Below are 20,087 nucleotides of genomic sequence, written 5' to 3'. Positions count from 1 at the left end.
AGAATAAACAATCTGCAAGTTAGTCGATATATTTTTCAAAAAAATATGTCTTGAAAAGTATTTAATATATGAAGCTGAAATGTCACAGAATTCATATATGTTAAAATTTTGGACCATAAAATTTTTAAACTGGAGTTGGACAAGTAGAAAATGTTCTGCAAATTAGATTATTTGAGATGGAACGACCCGGTGGAAAGCATTAATTAAGATAGAACTCTACTTTGTACATTATGAATAAGCTGGTATCTTTAGCTGCTGAAGCAGATTATAAAGTAGTGCAACTAGCAATAACGTTTGCAAGCAAGAAGTGAAGCGGGCTAGGATTAACTCATCTGGCAGTCCTTTGTTTTTACTGGTAACAGACTTTGTAAAGTTGGAAGAATAATAACAGATTCAAGCTTTAAGCAGATAAAATGAAATGTCAAAATGAAGCTCCAGCCACATTTTTTATTAAAACAAGCTGTTTTCTGGGGTGGACAAACAGTGTGCAGGGGCCATCTAAAAAGTGCAAAATTCAAAAATGAAGATTCTTCAATTCTACATTTCCCTGGTGTAGTTTAGTTACCTAAATCCCTTGACACATCACTGGTTTCCTGTTAATTATACTATGAACGTTAGTTTTCACCCTTCACACTAAAAAACACTCCCACCCCTCAAGAATAAATAAAGTAAAATAAAACCCAGTTTTGCTAACACCAGGTCGAGATCAGTGCAGCAGAAGCTAATGTTTTATGACGTTTGGAATCAAACTCTGAACACAGGATCCTACTGTTCTTTTATCAGCTTCTCCCTTTGGGGTGCGCCCAAAAAGACTTTACAACTGCTGACACCTGCCAAGCTGGTTTCTGTAACTTGGCGCACAAAGCACGGCCAGTTTGCAGGTGTTCTTTACCATCACTTCAATGATCTATCGCTCCGGAAGCTTAGAGATTATTAGATGAAAGTGATGGAGATGCTGCAACAGTATTGACGCTGTTTTGTTTTTACTTTTGGACACTTATTCTGCATTAGAAGGCTGCAATGAGTCCAGTGTGCTTAAATTATCAGTATAAATGATTATGGCACTTGTCATGTGTGGCAACCAATGCAGTAGCCATAAACAAGGCTTAATGTTGTGTAACCCAGTTGAGCTGGGTTATTTTCTCCCAGTTCAGCCTCTGCATGACATAATATTTCTTTAATGTTGCAGATTATGCAAAAATTGATTGAAGAAAAAGGTAATAAAGGGACTAGATCTGATGATATTTTAAATAATAGGGTTCTTTCAGACTATTATGTGCTAACAGCATTAGGTATTTTTTAAGCAGAGCCCTCACTGTCCTCTACAGAGAGATAAATTAGGGGTTGTCTGAATCCTTAATGTTGTTCGACTAACAGGTATTTAAGTCTTTATATGGTAAGTCTATTAGAATCAAAGTGTTTGGTTATCCCAGTTTGACCTGTAGCAGTTTCTGATGTTTGTTGTGATGTGCAATGCTGCCATAGCAGAAATCAGTGCATGGTGAACGATGGCTGTCCAGAGTAACAGCGTGAACTCTGATAAATCTTCTCATGTTCACAGTCTTAATAGACTCTCTGGCATTTAGTGGAAATACATCAGACAGATACCACAACATGATGGTTAGATCTGGACAGATTTGCTACTCTCTCTACAGTTATTTTAATACCTGCTGAGTCATCTTAATTTGTCCTTAATAAAGGATAAATGGCTGGACTGTGTGTTCTTGTTTTTTTTGCTTGTTTGTTTGTTACTCTTCATTTATTTACACTCTTTCCTCTTCGCCCCTATTCACCTTTTCCCCATCCCAAAAGTTTTCTTGTCTTTATTTAGCTATGTTTTTCCTTCCTTCCTTGTTTTAGTATACGCTTCACATTGTATATCTTTTGTTTTACTTCCTGTCTTTGTCTTCTTACCTCACTGCTTCCCTGATTTTTCTGCACTGTTTATAAATGTGTATTTATAGTCCTGTCTCTCAGTATCTGTCCTTGTTATTCCATCTGTGCTTTCTTAATTTTGTTGAAATTACATATTAAAAACCTTTTTCTTTCTGTAACCATGCCTCCAGTATGCAGACTTTGGGTGCCACTTTTTCCTTAGTCTTCACGTAGGTGACCCCAAATCAGTCCCTGCTCCGGGAGAACCATGGGACCCAACCAGAACATGAGGCTGTCCCAAGTGTGGTTCAATTTCTTACTCTTAAAACCCCCAAATTAGTTTCCAGAATATACAGAATGCTTTATAAAACAGATGAATCAATGTCACTTCCTATTGCAAAATGGGAAGCGGATTTATCAGTTGACTTAGACCAAAACTTCTGGTCTCAGATTTGCTTAAAAACCTTTCATCTAATTAGAAATCCCAGTCTTCAATTAATTCAATACATAATATTACATAGAGTGCACTATACAGGTCATCGGATCTTCAAGATGGACTTTACGTCTACCAACAACTGCTCACACTGTCAAACCAATACACCGGACAATTATATCCACGCTCTTTGGTTCTGTCCACCAGTTCAGAAGTTTTGGCGCGAGATATGTGAAGACTTATCAAAGTGTCTGAAATATAACATTCCAACTTCCCCTTTAGTGTGTTTGTTGGGCAGCTTAGATAATGTCACTACAGAAAAGAATATAGCCCATATGGTTTTCACTGCCCTATGCATAGCCAAGAAAACTGTCCTCATGAACGGGAAAAATAAAAATAATCTTGTCACGGTTCGGCATGGTGCTCTATGTACAAGCAGTGCATTTATTTACAGTGATGGAACTGATACACAACAATAATACATCCCCGTGTGCTCCCGACTTCCACTCCGTGTCTTCTCCCCGTGTTTGTGCCCATGTGTCTGCTCCCTCGTGCCAGTGCACTCTGTCTGCTGCCCTCTCATCCAGCAATCCTTCCTGGGAAAATAGAGGCAGTAGTTAGTACCCTCAGTTCACTTGGTAAGCTCACACTCACAAACAGACCAGCTGGAGAACTGACGGGAAGTCTCACGAAATGATCCCGCGTTGGTGGGAGCTCCAAGACTCTCTTAAGTAGCTCCCCCGACGAGGCCTGATCAGCAGCAGGTGTGTGGCTTCGGGTGTGGCCAGTCCGCCAGCAGGGCCACACCCACCAGGCCTGAAGGCGCCCGCAGAAACACACACACACACACACATACAAGCAGGGATAACGAGGGACAGCAATACAAAATATATATTATAATATTAGTCCATAACTGCTCAGGGATCCTGGGTCGCTCAGACCCAGGACCCTGACAAATCTTAATTCTAACCAATATAGAAATTATCTATTAGATTAAATTAGTCTTGATACAGCCTCTGCCACCACATCAGATCAATTACTCTGGGCTCCTTTGATCAGCTCCATCACCTAGTGGGGGTGGGGGGGGGGTCATAGTTTGGTTTGCTGTCGTGATTGGTGTGGGGGTAGGGACAGGCTTAGGGTGTCGGGGGGTTCCCCAGGAGCATCTTCCTTGGAGGGCTCAACCCGGGGTAGCGGTGATGGCCTATTAAGGGCTCTTTTGGCTCTTAGGTGACAGTTTCCTCGTGGCTGCGTGCAGCGGGGCTAGGGAGGGTCTGTGCTGACGGACGTGGGTTACTGACCTGGTAGCCTGGCTGCCCCTGGGTGGGTCCGGGACGGGCGTGAGGTTCTGGGGGCGCTCCGTCTCTGGGCTGGGGCCCTGGCCGGGCCTCGGGGGCTTGGGTCCTGGTTGGTGTGTTGCCGGGGTTGTGGGCGGGTGGGTGTATGGGGGCCCAGTCCTGGCGCAGGGTGCTGCCGGTGCATCGAGCCACCTGGGGGGCTCTTCAACTGGTGGGGGAGGTTGGGGGAGGGGGAGCTCTCCTCTCTTCAGGAACTCACTCTGCAGGAGGGGGAGATACAGGAGAGGTGGAGGAAGATCTCAGCCTGGGCGTCTATTGTAGTCGGGAAGATGAGTGGATGACTGGGTGGGTGCAGTTTTTCTCTGTGGTGGGGTCAGGTGGGCTGTCCCGGGCTCTGTGGGGCCGGGGCTTAGAGTACGCTTGGGGAGTGTGATTGTGTGTACAGTGTCTCTCTATGTCTGTCTCCACGTTGGTTGAGTGTTGAGTAATTGCATATGAGAGCATTAGGGTGGGAATGGATGTTTGTATCTGTGTGTGCCTGTTTGTCTGTGTCCATATGTCAGGTCAGGTATCAGACGCCACCTCTCTGGGGACATCTCAGGTCCTCTAAGGTATGGAGGCCTATCTCCCCCCACCACTTCCCCTGCCAGTGGCGGACTCCCTCAGACATCGGTGCGTTGGTGGTTCTTTGTGTCCGGAGATGGGCGTCCAGGTACACACCGGCTCACTCCTTGGTGGCTGCTTATCGGGGCCTGGAGACTGGGGCTCGCTCGGGCCACTTCGGGGGTGGGGTGCACTCGGCCTCTCGGCCTGGGGCTCGCTCACTCTGGCACAGCTGGCTGCCAGGGGAGCTCACGGGCACGTCACTGCAACCCCCCTGGCTTCTGCTCCGCGGCTGCTGAGTGACCCCTCATCTGGGACTCTCGTCAGCTCTTTCTGGGATAGTGGCACAGCTGCCCCTCTGTTAGTCTTCCTTGGTCTCTTGTGTTCTCCTCCATACCTGCTTCATGCCCTGGTGGATGGGGCTGTGGCTTCCCACACCCTCTAGAAGATCATTACATGAAGGAACCTTTTAAAAACAAGCGCATTCATGCTCACAGGTGTACACACGGGTGCTCACACACACAAACTACACCCTTTTTGGCTCCTACCTCAAAGCACACTGTGCGCTGTCGATATTACGTGCTGCACAATAATGTTTAATATTTAGTATTTACTGTTATTTTTCCATATATCATTGTGATTAGGGCTGCTCGATTATGGCAAAAATGATAATCACGATTATTTTCACTGAAATTGAGATCACGATTATTTGACGATATTTATTTAACCCTTTAAGACCTACTATAGAACCAAGTCCACCAGAGCTTATATTATTTTTTTTACATGTTGTAGTGCCATTTGTGGGAGCATTTCAAGTTGCTATACATCAATACAACTGTTATAGCCCATATTTTAATAATATGTATGCATTAAGTCCATAGTAATTACATAAATTGCAAAAAAGTGCAATAAACTACAAAAAAAATTGAAAATCGCTTTTGTTTTGTTTACATATATTTCTACTTGGAGAAATTTAAGAGGCTTATCCCTCAAAACTTTAAATACAATAAAGTTGCAAAAAATAGTTTCCCACCACAGGAAATTTATTTTGAGTGTCTTCATAGTTTTATTTTGGAGATACAACAATTTTTATATACTGCAGGAAAAACAAAAAACAATCCTATGATGCAAATTTGCAAAGAAAACAGCATGTGCATCATTTCACTGTGGGAAGTGTTACGAACAGCTGATAGGAACGGCAAAGCGTGTTTCTGGAATATTATGTTTTTGTTCCTGCAAGCGCTTTTTATGCAATTTTTGCAAAGCTATATGTGGAACGAAACCATGACCAAGGACAAGCTGATGGCATAAGATGTAAGTACAACTCCTCCGGTTTCATATGCAAAACAAATTATTGCGCTAGCTTACGCGGTTCAGGTTCTACAGGGATTTAAAAATAGTTACGCAAAACGGAGCTTGCTGCTCTGACCGGCTTTAAAGGGTTAACAATGACTTTAAAAAATAATATAAAATGGTGTGCAACACCACTGAAGTTTTTTTTTTTTAAAACTCTCTATTCAACCAACGGCAGTCACTCTCCAAATAACTTCTGCTTAGCTTTCCGAGCTTCCCTCAGGTCCTCTTAATCAGCGGTCTCCAACCTTTTTTGCGCCACGGACCGGTTTATGCCCGACAATATTTTCACGGACCGGCCTTTAAGGTGTCGCGGATAAATGAGGGAGGGGCTAATAATCGGCTCAGTCATTTTTAATGATCGTTGAAATTCCAGATCGTAATCGTGATTAAAATTCGATTAATTGAGCAGCCCTAATTGTGATGTTGTTTATTCTATTGCTCTCGTCTTCTTCTGCTTGTTTTCTTTTTTCTTTCTCAACAGGTGATCCAGGGGATTGATATATGTATTTTTTGTCTGCTTATTTTGTTGGTTTTTGTTTTTTGCCCTTTATCCCCGTCCCTCTTCTCCGCTGTTTTTCTTTCCCTCTTTATTTCTCCCCTTTCTTTTCCTCATTCAAGTCTGTCCCGTATCTAGCAAGTGAAAATAAAAAATAAAATAAACAATAAAATGTGAATCAAATAGACCATTACGGCAAGGCTGGGATGGTCCATTTGGTAAAGTAAATCCGTTGGGCATCTTTCTTCGCCTTTAGACAATAATTCTGATGGCAAAAGAGCCAAACGGGACAGGAAAAAAAAACCAAAAAAAAAAACCATGAGGCTTTCCCAGTAGCCTGTATCACCACTTTGTGGTGATGGAGGATGTACTCAGTTTACTTCCCACAATATGGTATCTGTTTTAGCTGTCACATCATGTTCTAGCTCAAGTTAGTAAGCCTTTAGTATAGAAGATGTGTTGAGGAAACTCAATGAGAAAAACCACTGCCTTGGAACATTTCTCAGAGATACTAGGTCTGCATTGGAGCGGAGGGTCGGGTCAACAAAGATAGAGGGGGTTTTGGATAAAGGTGCCTCTCTACCAACAGCTCCATTTGTGGCATTCAGAGGAAGCTAAGGGATATCCCCACTGTTTGACAGGAAGTTTCCCAAGATGGGATGCTTCTTGCTGTATGGTTTGACTTTTCTTATCACCATTATCTCTTCAAGTAGCTCAGAGAAAACAGGCAACAAATGCTTAGCCATCTTCTATTATTACTTCTGTGTTACTTAGATGTAACACATTATTATTTTCAGTGCTTCTGATATTTATTTAGACTCTCTTTTCAATTGATCTTTCTGAATTAAGTTCAAATAATTACTTCTTTCAAATCATCAATCTGTCTATTAGACCCCATTCCTAGAAGACTGCTCAAAGAAGTCCTACCATTAAGTAATGCTTCGATCTTAAATATGATCAATCTATCTCTATTAAAATGTTAGAAACCACAGGCCTTTAAGGTGGCAGTAATTAAATCATTACTTAAAGAGCCATTACTTGGCCCAACAGTCTTGTCTAGTTACAAGACAATCTGAAACTTTCCTATATCTCAAAAATTCTTTAAAAAGTAGTTGCAAAACAGCTAACAGATTATCTGCAGAGGAATTGCTTATTTGAAGAGTTTCAGTCAGGCTTCAGAGCTCATCACAGCACAGAAACAGCTTTACTGAAGGTTACAAATGATCTTCTTATGGCCTCTGATAGTGGACTCATGTCTGTTCTTGTTCTGCATTTTACTAAAAAGATTTGAACCTACCTCAGGTATTAAATGTACTTTGCAGCAGTGGTTACTTCTATTTAATAGACTCCAGTTTATTTAAGTAAATGGGGAGTCTTCTTCACATACTAAGGTTAATTATACAGTCCAACAGACTTCATTGGTATGCAGATGATACCTTCTTTTATCTGCCAGATGACACACAGGAATGTCTTCAAGACATAAAGTCCTCGATAGCCTCTAATTTCCTGCTTCTAAATTCAGATAAAACTGAGGTTAATTTAGTCAGCCCTAAAAATCTTAGAAATATAGTATCTAACCAGATACTGAGTAAATGAGGTGATTCTCCCGGGTTATGTTGCAATAGACCTAGATTGGCTTCCCAGTGTTTCTTCTTCACTATTTACTCTTTGTGTGTTTATACACCACTCTCCATTTGATTATTAGTTGTTATTAATGTCTGGCTCTCTTCTGCAGTATGCCTTTTATTGTGTCTTCCTCCTTCCTCTCGTCACCCCCTCCGTAAGCCTGGTTCTGCTGGAGGTTTCTTTGGTTAAAAAGGAAGTTTTTCCTTTTCATTATTGCCAAGTGCTTGTTCATCGGGGGTTCTCTGAATGTTGAGGTTTTCTCTGTATTATTGTGGGGTCTTTACCTTACAACATAATGCACATTGAGTTAACTGCTGTCGTGATTTGACACTACATAAATAAAACTGAATTTAATCAAAAAATTACAAGCAGGGATTCAAAGAAATCATTATTATATACTCGCAACAAACAAGGTTACAAAAACAAAGAGGTGCACAGCCGGCTGAAACAACACCAAAACGATGCTTGTGCCAGTGGATGTGACATTTTCTTTTGTTGTACATTGCCGTTTGCTAAGGTGAGAAAGCTAGCAAAATGGGCCACAAGAGTTTAGGCGGTTTGTTAACAAGTTACTGAAAATGTTGTTGCCAATTTTCAGATAATTAACTTCTCAGTGGGTTATGTTTTAGTGTTTGCTCATCTCTTATCTCCAGCATGAGTTGCTCAGGAGAAGAGGTTACCAATGTGGAATTGCCAATGAGAATAAGCGGAAGAGACAGATGGTTGGATGGATTGATGGATGGTCCTAAAAGCTTGGGTTTTAATATGATGTCACTTTGCTAACAGGTGTTGCTCTACTGGAGAACACCAGAAAGGACTACACAGATATTTCCAGATAACTAATTTAAGTTGAAACCAGCAATACACAGACACTGAAAAGCTCTAATGTATGGGGACCTATTCAACAACTTCAGTGTGAACCAACATAGTGTTTGTGTAATGAGTCAATGTGCGACCTTCACAATAACTGAAATCCTTGTGCTTTAATCCATCAATTAAATTTTTTATCATCCTCTGGGAAAATGAAGCTGGTCATGATGACCCAGCAGAATCACGTCACCATGGCAACAGTGGAGCAAAGTGTTGTCATAGTGATTAGAGCTAAACAGAAATGTGTGTGGTGAGGATTAGATGGTTTTATTTTACTGATTCTTGTCTTTTCCTCACGTCCTCTGCAGAGCTACCATGACACTTCCCTAGGCCACGCCCACTCAAGCACAACAGTGACGGCCATCTTGGTGACGTTGATGTTGGTGTGTGCACTGGCTGCACTCGGCTGCTATGTCTTCAAACACAAGACTGATGCCTTCCGCTTCCACTACTTCAGAGTGAGACACACACACACAATGCTCCTTGTTGTCCTGGTTACAGTATTTTTATTTTTTTACATTTTTGCCTCATTAGCTGCATGCGATTCATAGATTATTTCCCCACCAGAATTACTTATAACTAAGTCCCTCTAGAGCTATGTCTTCCCACTTGATTTGGTAACACCTCTGGGCAGTTATTTTGAAGCTCCAGTTTAAATGAATGGGGAGTCAAAATAAATTTAACTGGGTCATAAAAACAATGCATGAATGGAAACTTAAGTTAAATATGCTAAAAAAGCACTTACAAGGTTTTGATGAGCTAATAAAGTTTTTTTCCCTTCAAGACATACTTAAGCTGTGAATTGTTATTAGTTTTATCTTGGATTAATACTGAGTCATCTTTTCTCTGTCACAGAATGAGGATGAGGATGGTGCAACAGGAGGTAGGCCCAAACCCACACTGGTCTCCATCCCCAACCCTCTCTACGTCAGCTCTAGAGCCTTAGCTGAGCCATTTGAGGTAAGTCTTAGGTACTTTATCTTAAACAGAGATCCAACAAATTTCTGTGTTTCTGAGTGTTTCTCAGATAGCTGTGTGCACAGGTTTTGTTCTTAGAGCAGGCGACCCATATGCCAAGAGGCCCAAGTTCCAATCTGCATTCGGTCCATTTCCTGCAGGTCTTCCTCTTGGCCTTTTTTCCAGCTTTCTTGTCTGTTCTCTGCTGTCCTACGAAAATAAAGGCTACAAAAAAGCACCAAAAGAATCTAGAGTGACCCTGCATGACTTGGAGGTCAAAATAATTTATATCTGTCTTACACTGGTTCTTGGTGCAGCCCCTCAGGTCATCCTCGGTTTGACTGTTTTAGCTCTTTCCCCTTTTTTTCAATATGACATCAGAAACCACAGAGAGATACAGAGACAAGACTAAAATTAACAGGACATAAGAGGAGAGTAACTGAGACAAGAAAGTTACAACAGGAGTTCCGGAATAATACATGAAATGTGAACCTAACAACCTAAAGATATTTAACAGAACTTCAAAACTCGGACACAGCAGAACTCTAAGCCACAGACTCGGAACCATGACAGGACTAGCCCGCTGTATCATTTTTTCACACTGAATTTGGGGTGGCTGTGAATTTAGCCCTCTGTAGGTTGATCATTTTCATTTCCATCAAACTGTGTAGCATCTTTCTGTTCCTATCACATTACCCAGTCCATATATGTAGGTAACCATAGATAAAGATTAGAGATGGCACGATACCACTTTTTTATGTCCGATACCGATACCGATATCATAAATTTGGATATCTGCCGATACGATATGAATCCGATATAGTGTTTTTTAAATCAACAAAACTGTTTTTTTAAATATCTTGCTGCATTTTGTATAAGTTCATACTCAAGTTTAAAACAAGAACTACACTAAAGCTATTCTGTTATACCTGTATGCAAAAAAAAATATTTCATAGTTCAGTAATACTGATCAATCTAATAAACTTAAACCTACACCATCCTCCCTATTCTGGTATTTTAAAGAGTACTTAGCGTAAATATTAAGCAACCTAACTAATAGGGTTCCAACTCCCAGCAACAACAAAAATAAATAAATAAAAAATAGGGAACCACCCCTCACGCGCCACCTCATGATGCTTAATCGACGTAATCAACCTTAATTTGATGCAGTGTGAAAAAAAATACACAGAAATCAATTATTTTTCAAGAAATATTAAATAGATTCAACATCTTTCTTCAACAAAATTGCAGACTGCACAGATGGTACCTTCCCAAAGGAAAAAGTACTATAGCTTACTAGGGTATATATATTAGACTTAATAGTTACTATATACAATAATGGACTTCTATTCATTTTGCATCAAATTAAAACTTTGGGTGTAAGATTCGGATAATTATTTATTAAAAGCTAGACATTTTAAATGAGAATAAGAAAGAAAAGTATGTCTTTGTGCCCCCTTCTCCCTGTTAATGCCCTATCGGCCCCCCTGGCTAAACTTTGCTAGATCCGCCCCTGCACAGTTACCAGCGTCAGCTACGTAGAAAGAGATCCTGGAGTAGAAAGTAATATTAAATACATTCTAACAACAGCTGATCAAGCTTAAACGTGCTGCTGTTGTTCAGCCGCTGGTTTCCTCTTTCTGGTGCAAAGTGGGCCAAAAGCAAACAAGAGACACGGACTCGCGACAGAAAAGCCGATCAGCTGATCATTAAGCAGTTTCATGATCAAGTAGCAGCAAGAAGAAGCAGTCGCTTGTTAAGCTTAACGCAGGAATGCTTTACAAACATTCAGAGATGGACTTACACACTTGCTTTACTTCTCTCGGGATAACTTTGTCGGAGATGAAATGCCGGGTTGCTAGCGAAGCTCCACATGCTATCCAGACCACCACAGGTCCCGCATGCCACAGCCGCTCTATCACGTGATGCATACTGCTCCGACGTGCTAACGTTCTGAGGTGAGTTACGGCGTGTTGCAAGTTTTGTGAGGTGCTTTCGTGATATTTAATGGATCGGATTACATTTTTTATTTTTCTCCGATATCCGATCCAGTAATTTAGGTCAGTATCGGACCGATCGGTCCATCTCTAATAAAGATACATGATTTTATTCTTTTCATTGCGATCTGATGTGTTTTCAAAGTGTTCCTTTAGTTTTTCTGAGCACTGTGTTGTGGTGGACTGCGGCTGCCATACGTTTGCAAATGGCTGGACGACATAGTTAAACAATGCTGCGCTCACTATTTGGCACCAAGATACAAATCTTTCATATTTTACAACACCAGTTAGCTGCTTGCAGCTCACTGATCTGGCGCTATTGTGCATTGCAGAAAATGAACGGTTGTCTCACTGAAATATAAAGCCTCATCCAGCAATAACCTGCAAAAAGGCTGCTAATGTTAGCCTCACACAGCAGACTAATCTGGGACTGTGTGCATATGTTTATAAATTTGACTAATGTTTAAAATAATGATTTTAACGGTTTTCATATTTAAGCTTTTTCATTAGTTTATCGTCTAGTTTGACTGTTTAGTTCCTTAAGATTAGTCGACTAGTCTGCATTTTAGAAAATATTGGGACCTTCAGTAGAATGAGGTTTATGAACACACACCGAATCTGAAAGCATGACCGTTTACTCCCCCCCCCCCTCCCCCGGATGGGTTTTCCCCATGTTTACACCCTTTCAGTTCACACAGGGAGTTTTCCACCATCCATCATGCCACACATACAGGTACAGCTGACATCCTAAGCAGACTCACAAATCCTCATATTAGACAGCCTTCTTCAACATCTCCCCTGTTTCCTGGGATGTGCAGCCTCTTGCCTGCCTCTTCTCAGAGATAAGAGGCCTGACTCCATGTGTCTGTGTGCACTTGAGGGAAAGGTGGGAGGTTTTAACCAAAATAAGTTTTAGGCCCTACAGCTGCAGCTGGCAGAGGAAGAGGAGGGTGATGGGAGATTTAATGTTGCACTCTATTACTGTAGCCTGTAGTAACACATAAATATACAGTGCCAGCTGAACAAAAGAGGAGCATCATGGAATTATATTTGTGTCAAAAGTGGCGCACGAGAGAAAATGATTTCACAAGAAATTAAATAATTTCATAGGCGCAGGTATTCATGGCCACTCACTCAATTAAATTCCTCACACGTAAATTCAACAACCTGCTCACATACACCCCGGTAACCAAACGCTCAAAGAAGTCAGATTTTAATCCAACATGCAATACCATCTAGAAATAATCTGACTGGCAGCAACTTTATTTTTTAAGCACGACAATGATCCCAAACACACTTAAAATGCAGTAAAAGCATACCTGGATTGAAAAAACACACAATGGAGCACTATCAGTCATGGATTGGACTCTCCAGAGCTCAGAGCTTAACACTATTAAAGCATAATGGGATCATCTTGACACAACAAAAGAACAAAAGGCAGATCCACATCCACAGACGAACATCGGTGCAGACACACTGCTGTACCTCAGCATTCTGCTGCAGGGCTACCGCACATCTCTCAACCTCACTGCTGCACAGCTTCTAATTTCTAGCACCACTGAGTAAAATAAACATCAGCTGCTCATCCGCTGTTACTAATTAATGATTAGTCTGTGTGTTACTTCATAGCAATCCAAGACTGTACTGATCTCAATCTTCATGTCCTCTCTGAGTTATTAAAACTGACAGTAAGGGTGAAAAGAAAGATTTTAATATCTAGATTATGATGTGCACTCCTTAGGGAAGCACTGAAGGCACACCCTTCATTATGCCATTACGCCCAAAGAAAAAAGAAGCACTGCTACCTGTTCACGGTAGAAACTCTCCATGGTGTCATGGGAAGGGATAGTGTTTATTGACAGTCCGAATGGCCCAGGGGATGGAGCTGTTTGTGAGTCTGGAGGTGTGGGATTGACTAGGGATGGGTATCGTTTAGGTTTTATCCGATACCAGTACCAAACCGGTACTTTTGAAATGGTGCCGGTGCTTAAAGAATGGAGAACACAAAATTGGTCCAAAAACCTCTCATGTTCAGCTGTTTTTTTGTAAAAAGATAACAATATTGGCCTTTTCTGCAGCTATAGGGGATTTATGGTATCACTCTTGGCTGGAAGCAGTGCTTAAACAATGGACAAAAAACACAAACTTTGTCCAAAAACCTCTCATGTTTAGCTGTTTTTCACTTTTTCTTTGGTCATTTTAGCCTTTTTGGCCAGGGTGAAGGGAGTATCTGCCATCAAACAAGAAGACAGCTGCATGTAACTACGACGGTGTTTGCTAGTTCACCTTACGTGCATTAATTTAATAACGTGGTTAGCCTCCTCAACGTACATTACACACGAACAACATTAAGCTACTGACACAGAGAAGAACGGCTGCTACTGCCATCATCATCCATCATCGTTTCTGCTACACTGGCAGGGCTAGGGGCCAGGACTCTACTCTTCGGGTTTTTGGGGGATGTTGCTAACTCAGGGTCATATAACAGGCAACCCACGCGCAGTAGATGTGCACGATGTGAGGTCTCGCAGCAAGCTATCAAATACGGCGCATTTCTCGGCTTTTAACAAAATGCTATACGTCGCCAGGTGTTTCATCAGATTCGAGGAGTTACCTCCTGTGAAGTACAGCCAGACTTTTGACCGCTTCACTTTGGGCATTTTTAATCTGTAGCTCTGCTCTAAAAGAACGTACGTACCTGGGCCCGCCTACTACGCTCGCAAAGGTAAAATGATTGGCTGGAATCCAAAGTGCATGACATCTCAGGAAAAAAAAAAGCACCGAAATGTACGCTGCTTTTTGGTCTGGTTACTACCGTTTATGTCAGAGCCGGTACCCATCCCTAGGACTGACCAGAGGTGCCAACCAGAGGGCAGCAGATCAAACAGGTGGTGAGCGGGGTGCAAGGGGTCACCTATGATGGCTCTGGTTTTCCTGAGACAGGAGGATCTGGCGATGGCAGAGGGCAGCCAATGATTTTTTTGGGTGGTGTTAGTTACACACTGCACAGCTGTCCTCTTCTCAGTAGTGGCTCCAGCATACTCAACACCAAGGCAGTAGGAGAGTATGCTCTCCACTGAGGAGCTGTAGAAGGCCACCAGCAGCTTCTGGTCAAGGTTATTCTTTAGGAAAAGGAGGAAGTGCAGCTGCCGTTGATCCTTTTTTACCAGGACATTGGTGTTGTGGGTCCAGGTGAAATTGGAAGAGGTGTGGGTGCCCAGAAACCTGAAGTTGGAGACAGATTCCACCCATTGTCCATTTTTAATGAGAGGGGAGTGGACCTGTCTGTGCCTCCTGAAGTCTATTATGAGTTCTTCTGTTTTAAGGACATTCAGCTTCAGGTTGTTTTCTGAGCAACAGTGGGACAAGTTCTCTACTTCCGCCCTGTATGCTGTCTCATCTCCATCAGAGATGAGTCTAACCACGGTGGTGCTGAGAACAAAGCCCTGTGGGGATCCGGTGCTGAGTGACAGTCAGGGGGGAGGTAGGTAGTCTTTGATCCAGGAGCAAGTGACGGGGGGTTCTGAAGGTGGTCCAGTTTGGTGGTGAGGATGTCTGAGATTATGGTGTTGATTGCTGAGCTGTAGTCCACAAAGAGCATCCTCATGTAGTTCTTCCTGTTCTCCAGATGGCTCAGCGCTCTGTGAAGGGTGATGGCATCCTCTGTGGACTGTGTGTGGGGGAGGGGTGGTCTGAAACCGAACAAAGAAGGCTTTGAGGTTAGCCCCTGACAGCAAGTTTGAACCTGCTGTCGGGGGTTGGAGGGTTCTGGCCTTTGTAGTTGGTGAGAGTTCTCCACATCTGGCGGGGGTTGTTATCAGTGAGGAAGCCTCCCCATCCTGTATGCCTCATTTGCCTGTTTGATGCCCCTCCTCAGGTTGGCTCTGGCAGTGTTGTACAGAGAACAGTCCCTCAGCCTGAAGGCAGAGTTATGAGTTCTGATCAGAGCCTGTACTTCACTTATCATCCGAAGTTTTCGGTTAGGAAAACCACGGATGGTTTTGGTTACTGTTACATTCTCTACACAGCACTTAATGTAGAAAAGGACTGACTGAGTGAAGGTCTCCAGATCCTGGTGTTTGATGTTTTACAACTCTGTCAGATCAAAACAGCCCTGTATTCAGAGAAGCTCATCATCTGGCCAGTTTTTAATGACCCGGGTGTTTGGAGTGAGCTGTTTCCTGAGGGGGGTGTGGGCAGGAATGAGGAGCAGAGAAGAGATGGTCAGATTGTCCTAGGTGGGGGAGGGGTGTTACCCTGTAGGCCTGTTTGATGTTGCTGTACACATGGTCCAGTGTCCTGATCCCCCTGGTACAGTTACAGTTAACATGTTGGAAGATTTTAGGGAATACAGACTTCAGAGATACCTTGTTAAAGTCCCAGCAACAATATCGACGCCCTCCGAGGCTCTGTCTGCTGTTTACTGATGATAAGTTGAAGGTGGTTGGGTGCTGAGCTAACATTAGCATTGGGGGACATGTAAATGTACTATGGCTACCGTTAGCTTGCGAGGTAGATCAAAGTGCCTGCCCTGAATAGACATGGCCTCTAAGCAGTGACCATCTGTAATTCTACTGTTACGGCACCAATCCTGAAGCAGATAAGCACAGAGCCTGCTGGCCCTTCCCTAACCAGATCTTTGTTGCGGTCCTGGCGGTGTAATGTCTGGCCCAGTAACTCTACCAAGACATCGGGGAAATCTGGATGGAGCCAGGATTCAGTTACAATCAGTAGACAACACTCCCGGACAAAGCGGTTAAATAAATCTCTAATTATAGCCCCTCCATTTTATTTGTGAGGGATCTGGCATTGGTGAGGAAGACGATTGGAAGCAAGGATTTGTGTTGTTCTTCTCGCAGCTGGATAGAGCAGCAGCACAAAAACCTCTAATGATCCCTGTTGTTCCCTAACAGAAAGAAAACAAATGGCAAATATCTAAACTGTGTTCTTAAATAATAAACAAGAGAAAAGATTATTACCAAAAAGAGTCTTCTCACTCCTATTTAACTACTGTCAGGTGCTCAATTCGTATGGATAAATATTTACAATTTCCTCTAAGCTAACAACCAAAATGTTGATGTGAAAAATAAAAATCAGCTCTCCAGATTCAGTTACTGGCTTGTATTCAGGCTTTGAACACACTCGATGCTACTGGCGGCCGGCTGGCTCTTAGTTGGGTGCAGAGGAGACGAGGAGAGGGACGAGGTGGCTGTCAGCTGGAGGTTAGGAGGCTGCTGTCCATCCAGTAATTTAATCTGCATCCAGTCTTTGTGATGAGCTAGCTTAGGGGGTTGAGGCCTAAGAAGAGCAGTGTGGACTTGCTTGTCTCAGTGATAATAATAGTGTTGATGGAGAGTAATTTTATCTTTATATCTTGCAACATCGAGTCTAGGCACAATTTTCATCCTCGGCTCAGTGGCTGCAGTGATTGCAGGTGGTTGGGCATCATATAATTCAGTTACACTGACATCTTGTAACAGGGTCACCTCATTATATCCGTACTCATTGTGTCTATATTGATCTTCAGCTTCAGTAGTAGCTTTCCTTTATTGATATCGTAGCACAGAGCTACCAAGTGCTTGTTGATCATTGTTGATGTTGGTCTGCTGCTCATTAATATAACCTCTCTTAGTGGGTTGGCTGGCATAATAGAATTCAATTAATTCCATGTTCTGAGTCCTTGCTTTGTTCCTGTAGGCTGCTTGTCAGTATGTCAGTATTTGCAAACTGCTGATGATCTCTCTCTGAGGGTGTTTGCAGTCTGTCCAAGTCAGACTGCAATTGTTTCAGAAAGGTTGCCTCCTATCAGGCGACCTGTGCAATCGTGGGCGTGACTGTGCAACCCCCTCAAGCTCTGGGCAACCATGTAGTCATCGCAAGTTGTAGTCAGTCACAGAATGGGAAAGAAAATTCAATACAATCATCAGGCACTACCAATATATTTATTCATTGTTTATTTGTGGATGCAAGGAGGTTGAGGTCCTATTTTTACTCATGACTGAGGCATTAGCTTGCTCTGAATTAGAAGGAAGCTTTGTCAAGCTGAGTGTGTCCAACACTTGAAGTTTTTAGTCGGTTCAGCTGATTTAATGTATATTATTTTAGGATGGTGTTGCGTGAGATGAGCCCTCTTGTTTATTCCCACAGTATATTTATAATCAGTATGTCCTCTCTTCTCCACAGTAGACATGGACCACTGGGATGTTTACAAGACTGATTCAATTGCGTTTTGTTATGTTTGTACAGTGCTAAGATTTTTTTGAGTCTCATATTATCCATAAAACTCTGTAACAGATGCCATGGCGTCTCCAGGCTATTTCACACCTGTCACACGTGCTCAGTGTGAAGCTGCTCTCATCTGTGAAGAGAACAGGGTGCCAGTGGCGGCCCTGCCAGTTCTGGTGTACTCAGGTGAATGCAAATGGTGCAGCAGGATGCTAGTCTGTGAGCACAGATCTCACTAAGGGAGTCAGGCCCTAATGCCATGCTCATGGAGCCTGTTTCGGAGGTGTTGGTCAAAAACATGCACACGAGTAGGGCTGTAGGGCACAAAGGAGCAGATACTGGTCATATTGCAGGTTTGAGGCCCTTCTATGGCCCTTTCGAGCTATCATCATGTAACAGTCTCTCTCCTGGTATCTTCACACTTTTGAGGCTTTACTGGAAAACACAGCAAATGGCACAGCAACCGTTTTGCAATAGTGCATATGGATGTTTTATCCTACAGGAGCTGGAATAGCTGTGAAACCCGAATGGGATGCAGGTATCATCTCATGTTACACGCAGTGCTAAGGACACTAGAAGGCAAAATGAGAGGAAAATCAGTCAGCAGAGATAAGGAGAGAACAATGGTCTGTGACCACCACCTGCTAAACCGTTCCTTTTGTGGGATTTGGCTTGTTGTTGCCTCTCCGGTGCACCTGCTGTCACTTTCATTTGCACCAAAGCACCTAAAATAGATTCGTAATGGTTTGTGTTTCTAACTGGCCTGATCAATATCCCTCAGGTTTAACTGAGTTTGTGTTATGCTGTGATAAAGGATTGTTCCCTTAATATTTTTGAGTGTGTATTTCTATAGAATATTTATCATTATGTAAATATACATAAGATAAAAATATAGAGAGAGTATATATTTATTGATACTTTAATATTTTTATTCATAATATCAGAACTTTCAGGAGAAAAGGAGAAAGGTCAGACCACCGTTTGCCACTTCTCTGTATTTGGAAGGCATGTCGATTTTAAATAAAAGGGGGGAAAAAAGCTTGTGTTTAAATGGCAGCTCACAAATTAAATTAAATGCCACACAGAACATGTGGACAATATCCCTGGACAATATCAGTATAGTTACTGATACTTGTTTAATTGTTCAGGATAAAAGCAAGCGTGTGTTCATCCTTATAAAAATCCTGATAAAGAACTGAGAAACACAGTATTTGTCAGCACACAATTTGGCTCCTTCTTTAAAATGTAAGAACTAAACGATGTAATTGGAGCCTGATGATGTGTAGCTTTCTCCTTTTTCTCCAGATTCTGCCATCTTCCTGCATGATTTCATAAAACACTGAAACACTGCATAACAATCCAACAGCACACATTATTTCTTGCTGCTTGAGAAATAACTCAGAGAATGGGCGATCATGGCTCAAGAGTTGGCCGTTCGTCTTGTAATCAGAAGGTTGCCGTTTCGAGCCCCAGCTTGGACAGTCTTGGTTGTTGTGTGCTTGGGCAAGACACTTCACCTACCGCCTGCTGGTGATGGCCAGAGGGGGCCGATGCTCATGTTACCTGCATCGGGGCCGATGGCGCGATATGGCAGCCTTGCTTCTGTCAGTCTGCCCCAGGGCAGCTGTGGCTACAACTGTAGCTTGCCTCCACCAGTGTGTGAGTGTGAGAGTGAATGAATAGTGGAATTGTAAAGCGCTTTGAGGTCTCAAAAAGCGCTATATAAATTCAATCCGTCATTATTAGAATGTCCATGTGTTCACTAAAAAGTAGATTATCTAAACGTGTTTATGCTGTCGGAGTTCTTGTGAAGGACACTTAGTTCTCTTCACTTTGCAGCTTACACATTCCTTCTCTATCAGAGGAGCTTCAGCTTGTTTTCAGCTGTGTGACCTCCAGAATCACATTAATGCCTGAGACCACAATCAGCCTTCAAGGTCACACTGACATTTAAAAAAAAAGTTTGCTGAGGGTTAGATCAGAAGATTAGAAACAGTGTCATGTCTCAGTTAAATGTTATGGTGTAAGACTATACAGACAGCAACAGAGTAGCTTAGCATTGGTTATAGCCACAGATAATCTCCAACTAAAGAAAAAAATCTCATGTCAGTTAATTAACAGGATCACATTTGGTGTCATCATCATTTGGGCATCCAGTTAGAATATATAACATTTTCTTTTCTTTTAAATAATCGTTTAAAATAAACAGGGGTACGAGGAGAAGTTTAAAAAAGCTCACTGACCAGCCGCTGGCTCTGGATAGTTTCATTGTGAAAGAAAGCACCTGCTACCATCCACCACTGGCTTGTTTTACACAGCAGGTGTAAATATATTAAAGCTTTATCTACTCA

At 42.4% G+C, this 20,087-nt stretch overlaps 1 protein-coding gene across 2 annotated transcripts in view; it reads left to right on the top strand.

Annotated features, from left to right (window-relative positions):
* The window catches only part of stab1 (stabilin 1), a 189,713-nt gene that overhangs the window by 156,418 nt on the left and 13,208 nt on the right, over window positions 1-20,087 (top strand). For both annotated transcript variants that reach the window (XM_085457297.1, XM_085457298.1), the window contains 2 exons: window positions 8,866-9,015; window positions 9,413-9,517. In XM_085457297.1, the coding sequence (XP_085313423.1) occupies window positions 8,866-9,015; window positions 9,413-9,517 (255 nt within the window). The remainder of the gene's footprint in view (window positions 1-8,865; window positions 9,016-9,412; window positions 9,518-20,087) is intronic.

This window comes from Copadichromis virginalis, linkage group LG5, assembly GCF_057382275.1.
Source record: "Copadichromis virginalis isolate Kocher_CV1m ecotype Utaka linkage group LG5, C_Virginalis_male_GT1.1, whole genome shotgun sequence".
NCBI classification, from domain to species: domain Eukaryota; kingdom Metazoa; phylum Chordata; class Actinopteri; order Cichliformes; family Cichlidae; genus Copadichromis; species Copadichromis virginalis.
The sequence above is the reverse complement of the archived record's forward strand: the minus strand, read 5'-3'. Positions and strand labels throughout refer to the sequence as shown.